This window comes from Ochotona princeps, chromosome 4 (assembly GCF_030435755.1).
Source record: "Ochotona princeps isolate mOchPri1 chromosome 4, mOchPri1.hap1, whole genome shotgun sequence".
NCBI lineage: Eukaryota > Metazoa > Chordata > Mammalia > Lagomorpha > Ochotonidae > Ochotona > Ochotona princeps.
The window spans coordinates 39,468,882-39,481,706 of NC_080835.1; the positions used below are offsets into that span (position 1 = coordinate 39,468,882).

The window sequence follows — 12,825 nt, forward strand, 5'->3', positions numbered from 1 at the left end:
TCCTTCTTTATTTTGTGCCTTTTAGTTTACATGTTATTGCCCAACCCCTCTCCCTGTTCCTGCGATATCCTCCATAATTATCTCATTTTCATATCCAGAAGTTACTTTAAATGCTACCTGTTCTGTCAGTACTGTCAGGATGGTTGTAGCTTGAAGTTCTTCCTTCGAGCTCCTTAGAAGGTCCTTGTTCCACTTCTCTGGCTCCTGGTGTTTTCTGTGTTGCATCAAGACCTTTTGCAATGTGTGCTCCTTGACTCTGCATTTATTCTGTGTTACTTCTCTCATGGATGTGTCTTAAGTTATGTTTCATTTGTTGGCTTTATTTTGTCATTTCTTCATTTTTAAAGAAGATTTATTTATTTGTTTATTATGGTAAAGGCAGATTTACAGAGAAAAGGAGAGACAGAGAGAAAATTCTTCCCTCTGTTGATTCATTCTTAAGTGGCTGCAACTGCTGGAGCTTAGCCGATCCCAAGTCAGGAGCCAGGAGCTTCTTCTGGGTCTTCCACATGAGTGCAGGGTCCCAAGGCTTTGGGCCGTCCTATACTGCTTTTCCAGGCAACAAACCGGGAGCTGGATGGAAAGTGGAGCAGCTGGGACATGAACCAGCACATGCAAGGCGAGGACCTTAGCCACTAGGTTATGGTGTCATGCCCTGTCATTTCTTTCTTTTTTTTAAAATTTTTTTTTAATAATCTTACTTAGTTGATAGCGTACAAAGGGTCAAGGGCTACAGGGTGAAAGTGGGTAATACCATTGTTTCCACACTAATATTATCATTTTTTTCCCTATATCTGGGGGGCCCTGTCATTTCTTTACTTATCATTTATCTTGAGACATATGCCAGTATAGACTTTTTGGATGACATAATGTATCTATTTCTTTTTATTGCAGTCAGTCATATGTAAATCTTTACTGTAAGGAAAAGATTCATTTTTAAATTTGGGATCTGGCCTCATATGTCACAGCATGCTTCAACTTGGGACATCTATCTGCAGTGCACTAATGAACTTTTTTGTATGTAGGGTTATTGTTTTCTTTTACTGCAGGTAACATAAGATCTTAATCCATGTATTTAATGTCTTTTTATAGTCCTGAGTTCTACATAGCCTCCTGAGAAGGAGGTTGTTCCGGTGTAGAAAGCTGGATGGTACACAGAACATATCCACTTAATCTGGGCTTTTCCTGTACTCAAACATTGTAGAAGTGGCTGTCTCCCCAGCCATCTTTCATCAGTTTACCATAGCAGCTGTGCAATCACTGTAGAGATATTTGGACTTGCAGTCAGAAACAGGTTTAAATCTTGACTCCACCACTTGCTTGGAATTTAATGAAATCATTTCACCTCTCAAGTCATTTTACTTCATCTGTAAAATAAGCTTAATCATCTGTATGTCACAGAGTTATGAGAATTAATTGAGATAGAGTCTGTGAATGGGCAGGATACCTGAGCGACGGTCAATAAATGTTGGTTTCAATGAAAAAGAGGAGGGAGTGATCTCCTTTGGCTGTGTTCTGAGGATAAAGAGTGAGCCAGGCTCAGGGAGTACAAAGTTTGGGCTCAAGACTGAGACTGAGTATCAAGTTGGCCTGGTTTCTGGGCTTGTCTCTCCTCCAACCTCTGTGGCCTCCCCAGGGAGGATGAGGATTAATTAGTTAATCTTTGTAAAGTGCTTTGAAGGTGAAAAGTGCTACGTAAGGGGAATGGTTGAATTGCTATCGGAGATGTAATAATGGTGGCACCATACTCTGGCAGTCTTGCTTGCTTTAGACATTAGTAATCAATAACGGAGAAAGTTCTAAGATGTTCTGAAAGATAGGATTCATTGCGTGATTTGTGATAATACAGTCTTTCTATAGTCTTATAGGTATTAACTTTCTCCTTCTTCCCAGCAGTGGAATGCTATGATCATTTTAGAAAAATCAGTCTCATCCTCTGGCTTCCAGGGAGTCTCCGCTTAAGCAGTCTGGCTGTCAGCCCTGGACAGTTCAGAGGGACAGGATGCTAGTTTGTGGTGCTTGCTGTGTCCCAGGCACATGGATTTGTCTACTCCTGTAGACACGAAGGAAGAGTGTTGCATGATGATACAGTGGCACAAACTAGTGTAATAACTGGTGCAGAGTAGTACTAGTAGGAAAAATAAAAGTATCTTTGTCATGTGACCTACCTGTTAAATGAAGACATAGTAGTTGATGGCCATGGTACTCAATAAGTCTTGCAGGAGGATGGCTTTCACCCTTTCTGCAGAATGTTGAGGGTTTAAGAAAGAGTTTATAGAACTAGGGGTGCATGAACTGAGCTGCAAAGATTGAGCCATAGTTCACCAGGTAAGGGCATTCCCAGCATAAGGGAAAGCATGAGCAATGAAGCAGCATGATGGAGTGGAACCACTCCCAGTTTTTGTAATATACCAGGTGCCCATGGGCTGCACAGACTTTGTTCCCCTTTGGGGGAAACTAAGAAGTCAGAATCCTTGAACTGCTTTCAATCTACCTTAGTGTCTGTGAGCAGACTGATCCTGAGAACAGCATCCTTGCAGAGTCTTGTGTCTTTGTGATAGTCTGACTTTTCCTCCATGAATCTACGTATGTTTTGTAGCTGACACTATAAACCATATGTTGAATGTGGGGCCAGATGAAGCTTTGATAGCAAACATAGAGTATGTAGTAGATTTGTCTAGAATTTAATATGCATACTTGGTGTTTTGTCTCTTAAAGTTTTTCTTTGTTAAAATAAACATGTATAAAGAATTTATACAGTGCACATGGTTATGCATATTTATTGCAGAGAATCTGTTAATAATCTATGCCTCATCGGGTTTTGCACTTCTGTTGAAATAACAAATGTGGCACTTGGTGCAGCTGAATGAGTTTGTTGAATTTTGGCTGGGAGAAGTGAGGCCATTTCTTCTTTTTCAAATTTCTTCTAGCAACTTCAGCACTGAATAGTTTCCTGTGCCAGTCTAGGGGACTGAATACTTTTCTGGCTCCAGAAGGTTTTGTCTTTTTTTTTTTTTCCTTTTCTTGCGTTTTCTTTCTTTCTTTCTTTTTTTCTTTTTTAACACACATGACACTTGTCTTAGGGTTATTAGAATTGCTTCTTTTGGTAAGAACGTTAACTCTGAAAGGTCCTCTAATGTTACATTTAGGAGAAACATGCACAGTTGGCCAATAATCAGTCTCAGAGAAAGGCCCAAAAGTTTATGGCATGGGGAAATCAAGGAGATAAAACAGGGCTTTGGATTGGGTCATTTAGAAGAGTCTGAAACAAGTTATACGGGCAAAGAGCAAGGAGAATATGAGGAAGGGGTGGCATAGGTAAGCCATGAAGTGTGGCTGCAGTATTGGCTATGGTTGTATCCATGTTTGTTTCTGTATAAAATACAAGAGCCTGGGCTTTGGAATTAATCTCTGTTTGAATCTAAAGCTATTGCACTCACCACTTTTTAATCTTGCAAAAGTTGTTTAACCGCTCTAAACTTTATTTCTCACACATTAAAAATTCTGGGTTTTCATGCTTGCTTTATAGGAATATGGGAAGGCCCTCAGGCATAGTGATTGGTGCTAAAATAAATGTTCCCATTTTCTCTTATAATTCATTACCTACCATTGCAAGTACAACTGTGGAATGTAAGCCTAATTAAAATAATGTTTCCTTTTAGAAACTGGCAAGGTGTTTACCTGGGGCCGAGCAGACTATGGTCAACTAGGGAGGAAGTTGGAATCTTATGACAGCTGGGAACCAGAAAATCAGGATTCATCTCTGCCCTGCTCCACACCGTGGAACAGCATACCTTCATCTCTGCATTGTTTAACGGGAGCAACTGAGGTACAAAATGACTTTCCAGAAATGAGCTGGGTTTCTTTTCCTCCTCTTTCAGGAAAGCACCGCTGTGTGCTAGGTGTTACCCTGTGGTTCTGTGTGGGAATTGGAAGGAGCTCATGGTTTACCATTGTAGAAAGGCCAGTTATCCAGGTAACTACATCAGAAGGCAGATGGTGTGAAACCCATTAAGAGAGTTTCAAAGTACAGAACTGTGGGTCCACTCTGAAGAATGAGATAAAACCTAGGATATAGAGATTTGCTTCGGCTTAGAGAGAACAACATGGCTTTAAGCTGTGCCTTGATGTGTCAGACTGAGCAAGAGAGGAGAGAATCTTTCAGTGGATACAAGAGCTTGAACATAGTCTTGAAGGTAGAAGTGGGAAGATGTTTTGAGGAACCACTGGCAGTTAGTTCAGTTTGCTTGGGGTATCTGCAGGGGCAGTTAGGAAATAATTTTAGGTATGTGTTAGTCCCTGATTGGAGGAAACTTTTTATACTAGAGCTAAATATTTTGCACTTCTGTTTATATTTTTCCATGTAGAAAACATTGTAGTTCAGTTGCTTATTCGAGCCCCTTTGGTTCTCTGAAATGATTTCAATGTTCACATTGAAGGCAAGAACCTTAATTTCTCCTGGGTGTATGTTTTTGTTACTAAAGTTTTTTTTACTGCTGTCCTTGGAAAGGAAAGGGCTAGAGTTTGTTGTTGTTGTTATTGTTTGTTTTTAAGATTTTATTTTCCTTTGAAAGGCAGATAGAGATTTACAGAGATAAAAAAAAAGGCAACATTAACAGAGAAAAGGATAAACAAAGATCCTCCATTCTCTGGTTTACTGCTGAAGTGGCTATGATGACTGGAGCTGAGCTGAGCTGAAGCCAGCAGCAAGGAGCCTCTGGATCTCCCATGTGGGCTCAGGGTCCCAAGGCTTTGGGCCGTCCTCTACTGCTTTCCCAGGCAACAAGCAGGGATCTGGATGGGAAGTGAAACAGCCAGGTCATGAACCACAACCCACATGAGATCCTGGTACATGTAAGGTGAGGATTTAGCTAGTGAGCCATTGCACCAGGCCCAAAGGCTAGAGTTTTGAGGAGAGCAAGGATGGCCACTCAGAAAATGTTCCTCTGAACCCAGGTTGGCTTAATAAAGGAATTCAGTCTTCATTCAGTCTGTCAAAAAAAATTAAAAAGTTAGTGAGACTTCTGTAATTAGCATCAGACTAATTACAACCTGGTCCATACCTAGAGGGCTTCCTTTCCCCGGTGGCAGGCCTGGCCTCTTCCTTCCGGGTATGTAGGACGGGTCTCAGTTTCTGCTTCACATCTCAGACCTAGTCTTCCTGGGCCTTTTCTTTTCTTTCTTTTTTTCCCCATTCATTTTATTATTTTTATTTATTTTATTATTGATATGTTTTTATATTTTATATATTTTTTTAAATTTTATTTTTAAAATAATGATTACATGGTTGATTAGGGTGGGAAGGATTGAGATTTAGGGAAAATTGGGTGAATTCATTGATTCCAGATTTGCTATTTCTTGTTGTTGTTCCTGGGGAAAGAGGAGAAGCAAAGGGGAAACCACTGATGACTTTCCAGTATTTCCTGGGCTCTTAGAGTGGACTTGAATCTGTTGGATTTTGTTTCTGCTTTTGTTTTCTTTCTCCTCTTTCTCCTTGATTGAAAAGGAAATAAGCAACACCACAAAGACAGTGTATACCTGGTAATAATAATAAAATCATTCATAATCTTACCACCTTAACATAATCACCCTGTTTTTGGGATAAATACATGAACATTTACATAGCTGTAGTGGTAGCATATATGATGTTTTGTATTCGGTCTTATTTGATCACAAATTCTTATTTCTTCTTTGTCTTTAAAATGATCACTTAAAGTAACTATGTTGAGTTACATAATGAGAAGATTCTAAGATTTTTTTGAACTTTTCTTTGATGTTGGACCACCATTTTCTCTTTCATTTTCCTTTTCTTTTGTGGTCACAGTTGTGAAATCTGCCATGAGTTAGTACCCCATCATATGCTCTTGTGGATGACATCATAGGGAAGTTGTTTTGATGATATTTGTTCTGTTTCTGTTGGGAAAAACTTGGCTCTACCAGCAGTAAATGAGTGAATGTAGTATTTAAGAATGTTGTCTGCTTAATGAGTTAAGGTACTAATAGCATGATACATGGTGCTTTAAATCCTTTAGCGTTTCACTGTCTTTCTGGGATCGTGTAAGACTTCGTGGCTGGTTGGCATGATAGTGGAGGCACAGAAACTTTGTTTTTCTGTAGTCTTAACATTTATTTCCCCCAGCCCACGCTCTGGGAACTGTCTTCATTTAAGCTGAATAGGAGAGGCATAGAAACTTAACTAACATTTTTTCCAAGTCTCTTGAATCTATTGGTAAAGCCACGGTAATAACAGTATTAGTGAAAACAACATACAAAGCTCTTGGCATCCAGGGGGTGCTCAGGAACTGTTTCTATTTTCTTCTTCCCCTTTAAACCCTTGTAATGTTCTGTGGTGGCCACAGTTGCAGCACTGTGACAGACATGTCCAGTGTAAACAGCTTGCCTAAGAATCTGACCTTGGGCATGACTTCTCTAGAATTTTTCAGAGAAGCGAAGTGAGGAGTGGGCTTGAGTCCCAAAACCTTTGGCAGCTTCGTTTTAGGGCTCCCTTCCTTCTCTCCTGAGTCTCTGGGAAGTATTTATAAGCATGTTCTTTGATCTTTCTATAGATTCAAATTTAATGCTGTTATCCATTGGTAAATTGGTTATGGGAGTTATCTCTAGCTGTTGAAGTCCAAATATGGACTGTGTTGCATTTATGAGGCTATTTTGCAAAGTTTGTGGAAAATGGAATTAACGATCCATTTATTTTGGTGCAATTTTTAAAAATTTTGTATCATCATATCAAGGGGTCCTCAATAAATGCATGGAAAAAAATGTGTATTATGAAAAAACTACACATGGCTTTTAAACAGTGACCTGAGGCTTGAATTTAAAGTACTTAGTTTCACTCCCCAAATAGTTTCAATAGCCAGATCTGGGCCAGGTCAAAGCTAGATATCTAGCTCTTCATTTGGATGCCCACTTAGTTGGCAGCAGCTCAAACGCTTGACCAGTCTTTTGTTGCTTTCCCAGGCTCATTAGCAGGGAGCTGGATTAGAAGTGGAGTATCCAGGATACAAACTCATACCCATATGGGAATTGACAGTGTACTTCCTAAGCTATGATACTGGGCCTGGATGGAAATTTTTGAAGGCTGGAGTCGGAGTCTTAAATCCCAGAGAAAAGTTTTTTGTTTGTTTGTTTGTTTGTTTTTTGAGCCATGTCTTATCTCTAGTGTGAGAAAGGCTTTGAGATTTTAAACCTAGGAGGTGTTGTTTAAATGTTCTAACAGTGACCAGAATGTGCATTATCAACTTTCTTTAGATGCAACAAACTTTTTTCCCCTGGCCATTCCTGGAAAATTCTAGGGGTAGTTCAACAGTTAGGATTAATCCTTCAGGACAGGGTGTGTATAAACAGGTTTGTTTGTTCCATGGCAGCAAATGTGTACCACAGTAGCCTTTTGCTTTCTAAGCTTCAGGTGAGGCTGGTATCTGTACATTTCTATGGAATGTTGATTCTGACCTTCACCAAAGGTGAAATTCGGCGTTTTGTTGTTGAGCCAATGCGTTTGTGCTCATTTCATGGGTTTAGTTGGGAGCCCCCAAGATTCTGAAACAGCAAGGGTTGGCACTTGGGGGTATTAGTGGAATCACCAGGAGACCTGCTTGACTGAAGGTAAATAGTCATTGACGGGATAAGAATTAGAGTTAGAAGAGTTGGCATGTAGCTTAGACTCTGCTGTTACAAAGTGAGTTACGTTAGCCCCTTTTCCTCCTGAGTTCCTAGTTGTCCTACATATGGGTTGGGAATGACCAAATGATTCCTAATATTTTGTGGATCTAAGAGTCTCTTCCATCTTACTTCTTATTTCATGGTCATGATCACAACTCAAGTTTATAATGACTCCATCCTCTGGAGCCTATCAGTTTCATAGCCAGCTTCACTAATCTATCTGCTACCTCAAATTTATTAGCCCTGGGAATGATGACTAATATAGAAGATTCAGGTTTTAGTAACTTCAGCTTTGTTTTGCATCTTTGCCTTGGCTTTATTCTCTGCATATGTCCCAAACCCTCTTGTTCGAGTTCAGTTTTGGGACTTGGTACAAAGTCCTCGCTCCTTAGGGCCTGGACTAAGGTACTCTTTCTAATGCTTCAATTCTGTGTTTCTAAGTCCAGATCCCTATCTAGTTTCTTCGGAACTTGCAGTCTGGGGGTCACCCTCATTCCTATACGCTCATTGTTATGGACAGACCTTGGTTACGCTGCCTTATTCGATTCATTGCCCTCCATCTCTTCCACTGGTTTCTTGTGTGTGCTGTCCTACCTTCTCTTGCTTTTGCAAGTCTCTCTGAGTTCAACCCCATGAACATTGGCTCACACTTGACATTACCTGAGTTGTTCACTCGGGTGGTAGGTTGGGAGGTAGATACAGAGATTTTTTTTAAGTACATGGATTTTTAGGTACATAAGTGAAAAAATACTGCCAGCATTAAGTGCAAAAGGCCAATGGAGCAGTGCAGATGAAATGGTTAATTCTGAAAGCACTAACAAAAATAAGTGTTTTGTGAACTAAATTCTTCATAGTGAGAAGGAGTTCAGCAAAGGTAGGAACACATTCCAGGCAGAGGGAACTCTGTGGACCCAAACCCATGTGTCTGGGTCTGCTTTGGACTCCGGGTACAATCAGGATGCCTACCCATCCCAATGGGGAGCCTCGTTTTGCAATCTGGCTGCCAGTCCAGCCTGTGCCATTACCTCACGTGTTAGTGAAGCAAAAGCACTTTCATTTGCTTGTCTCTTGTGGTCGTTGTGAGATACTATGAAATAGGCCAATATGGCAATGATTAGTGGCATTTTATCATTGAGGAAACTGAGGTGCAAAACTGCTAGCTGGGAATTAGGAAAGGATCCAAGTTAAGTGGCTGGATTCCCAGTGTCTCTGATGGCCTGTTCTGGGCTCAGTCTGCAGTAGTCCTGAGTCATGTTTGGTTTAAGGTCTGCTCCTTTTTGTATTGAGAAGCACCAAAATCAAGTCAGGGAGCCCACTTTGTACACATATGCGCACACGAAGAGCCATTGGGACAAGAACAGGAAATATGGAAATAAGAGTTGAGCTAGAAGAGACTAGGTAATTGTCAAGTCTGAACGTCATCAGATTTCATTTTGCTGCAGGACTAAAACTGCTAGAGGATCAACCTGTGCAGAGGGTCTAAGTGAAATCTGTCAAAATGAGTTGGAAAGAATCTATTTTTAGTTTGCAGAGTCACTCACTCGACTGTGTTAACTGAGGTTTGAGCCAGTTCCCTGCGCTTCCCACCATGGTATTTCTGAAGGAGAAATACCATTTGAATGCTGTGTAAAATCCATTAATGAACCTGGAAGTTTCCAGGGATGCTTTGTCCTACAACTCCCTCAGAAGGCTGCCTTTCCTGAATGACCTTCCTCCTTTCCTATATTTAATGCATTTCTAATTTTAAGCTTGCGTCAAGACTGTGGGACTTTGGTGCCCTAAATAACACAGAAATCTACCACCAGCAATCAGCTGAGTCCGAAGGGCTCTGACAGAATTGAACACAACCTGAAAAAGAATTCCCAAGCGGCTCTGTGATAAGCAACCCACAACACTGGTGCTGTTCCTAGAGAAGTATGGGGTCTCTGAGACCACGGGGTTCAGGCAACCCAAACCTTGCAGGTATCACTTGGGCTAGTGTTTTAGGGCCCTCCCCAAATGAGATAATAATGTTTAAAATGGGTAGCAGTTATCACTTGGACTTTCTCTGGAGATTAGAAAATCTACCACGTGTGTGCTGTAGTTGCTGATGTAGAAAGGGAAGGAATTACATAAAATAAATCTCAAGGCAATGGACTGGATTTGTTCATGTGAGCACTCAGAAGTGCTGTCAGGTAGAGCTGTCATTTTTCAGAGAGATGGCAAAAGATACACTAAGCCGTTTTCTTGTTCATTTTTACTTGTCATCTTGATCTTCTCACTATTTGAAATACAAGATTCAGGAGAACAAAGACCTGTGTATTTTCTTTTCCAGATTTGTTTATTTATTTTGAAAGGCAGAGTTACAGAGAGAAAAAAAGATATCTGTTCACTTTCTCTCTCTAGATGGGTACAACAGCCAGAGCTGGGCCAGGCCATAGCCAGGAGCTTCTTCATCTCAGTCTCCCACATGTGAGGCAGGGACCCAAGCACTTGGATGATCTTTTGCTGCTTTCATAGGAGCATCAGAAATGGAGTAGCCAGAACACAAACTGATGCCCATATGGATTGCTGGAATAACAGGCAGCAGCTTAACCTAGGCTTTCACAACACAGGCCCCATGTGTGTATGTCTTTTCAAAGCCGTGTTCTGAATGCCTAGGATTGTCCCCAGCATTTTGTAGGCTTGGGAATTGAGTGTTTACAGACTGAATAACCAATGAATGAAAGAAATAATTCTAGTGTATGTATTCCTTCCAAGAAGGTTCCTTCATGTATCTCTGCTTTTCTTCCCTCCCTCTAGTCCATGTTTCTCAGATTAGTTCATGAATAGGCGTCTTGGCGTTTTCAGATATTTGCTCATCACATGCCTTGCATGTGTTCTGCTTGGGACATCCCAGCAGCTTCTCATATAGGCCGTTGATGTGAGACTCACAACCCTTTGACACCTCACAGTTTCTTAAGTACTTCCAGGCATAGCCACCTTTGGGTTTTCTTCTTTAATTCAACAGAGTTTATGTATGCCCCTCAGTCTTAGCACTGTGTTAGCAGGATAGGGGATGCAAAGAAGAGTGGAAAATTCTTTTAAGTTAAAGTAGAGCTAAGTTACATTCATTGAAGGACCAGCAAAACATGACAAAGGCCATGAAAATATGTTGATCTTGTCCCTTCCTATTTCCTTGAGGACTTTTTCTCTCTTGAATTTCTAGTTGCAATGTTTTTGTTGGATTCTGAAGGGCTGTGGTGCTGTTGGGGGTGAGGGGAGGATGTTTGGGGTGGGAAGTGGTGACTGGAAAGGCTTCCTGAATTGGCAGCCTTGACTTAAACTAATTCTCAAGGGAGCTAAAGTAACAGGGGAATCTTGGCAAAAACTTACATTTAAGAGGAAAACAAGGGATGAGCAGCCAGATGGAGATGGAGTATTGACAAGAGAAGAAAAACGTGTCACGGAAGTGTCCTAGAGGCTAAGGCAATTTCAACAGGAGGTTGCGGGCCAGAGAAGAGCCTACTGGATTTGATGTCAGGGAGGCAGTGGTGACACTCCTAAGATCGGCTTCCGTGACAAAGTGGAAACTAAGGAACACAGCAAATGCATGGGTAATGAGGAAGGCAGGCTGCAGGTGTGAAGGACCTTTCCATTGACGCAGAGGTCAAAGGAGGATGAGAGTAAGCTTAGTACCTTGCCAAGGGAGCTTGGTGTGAGTTAGTTGTGTAAGCACCGAGAAGCCAGGGTGTGTCAGGAGGCTGAGAGAGAAAAGATGAGAGAGAATTAGGGAGAAAGCTTGTGAGTAAAATCATGGAAGGGGGAATGGTTGGAGCAAGGATCCCAAGGAGATGAGAGAAAGTACTTAAAAATGTGGGAAAATGGAAGTAAAAGATAATTTGGGTGGATGTGGCTTCCCACTTTGTCTCTGCCCTTCCTCCAGATACAGGAAGGAAGAAAGAGAATGTGGAAACAATGGTCTTACCCAATATCCTGTGGCCATTGACCCTTTGGGCCCTAATCAACTATATAAAGATCACCTAAATAAATAAATAAATAAATAAAAGATAATTTGCATACAAATGTTTTGAAATTCATGCACATTTTTTTTGATTTATTTATTTTTATTACAAAGTTAGATATACATAGAGGAGGAGAGATAGAGAGGAGGATCTTCCTTCCAATGATTCATTCCCCAAGTGAGCCGCAACGGCCGGTGCTGTGCTAATCCGCAGCCAAGAGCCAGGAACTTCCTCCAGGTCTCCCACGCGGATGCAGGGTCCCAAAGCATTGGGCCGTCCTCAACTGCTTTCCCAGGCCACAAGCAGGGAGCTGGACGGGAAGTGGAGCAGCCGGGATTAGAACCGGCGCCCATATGGGATCCTGGCAAGTTCAAGGCGAGGACTTTAGCTGCTAGGCCACGCCGCCGGGCCCCATGCACGTTATTTTCAATAATGCATCATTTACATAACTTTTTTTGAAGATTCTTCATGTGTATAAATCTCAAAATTTTTGCACCAAAATATACTTACCTTTTAATTCTATGAGCTTTTTGATGTTCCTTTGTGGAATAGAGATGACAGTGAAGGGGTTAGCTATGACAAGAAAGAAAGGCACTTTTTTTTTTTTTCTTGCAGCACAGGAGTACAGGAAAGGGAGATATGTGAAGGGAGAGGTTTGGAGGTAGAAAAGGAAATACTTTTATTTCACTGTGTGTATCCTTTGTCACTGGGTCTTATTTATTCAACAAATGTTTACTATGAACTGTTGTAATCCATTTGTAGTACAAGACATCAGGGATTCACACACACACACAAAATACAAAGTTGCTACCCAATATTGCCATAGAGTATTTATTAGTAATGTAGTAGTAATTAATATGTCCTCTAAATCAAACTTTTGAGTTATTAGTGAGTACACACTGTCTTAATCATTTTTGTTTAATTAGGGCTAGGTCTGGTACAAAATAATCAGTAGAAGTAAGCTGTAAAGTGTGTGTAAGCTCATGCTGGGTGGCTAGACTGAAATCCATTTCTGGAGCCAGGTTAGTCCAGGAAGACCAGCAGAGGGCCTGGTTCACTGGCCCAGTCCAGTGACTGACTAGAAATGGCTGTGATGACTGATAGGTAGGGCAGATGTTGCTGTCCTTGTTTTAGAGGTGAGGAAACTAGAGTTCAAAGGCAAAGCTGT

At 41.1% G+C, this 12,825-nt stretch overlaps 1 protein-coding gene across 5 annotated transcripts in view; it reads left to right on the plus strand.

The window, feature by feature from the left end:
- SERGEF (secretion regulating guanine nucleotide exchange factor) overlaps nucleotides 1-12,825 on the plus strand; it is a 259,501-nt gene that overhangs the window by 58,572 nt on the left and 188,104 nt on the right. For all 5 annotated transcript variants that reach the window (XM_004593829.2, XM_058663277.1, XM_058663278.1 and 2 more), the window contains one exon: nucleotides 3,663-3,829. In XM_004593829.2, coding sequence (XP_004593886.2) covers nucleotides 3,663-3,829 — 167 coding nt within the window. The remainder of the gene's footprint in view (nucleotides 1-3,662; nucleotides 3,830-12,825) is intronic.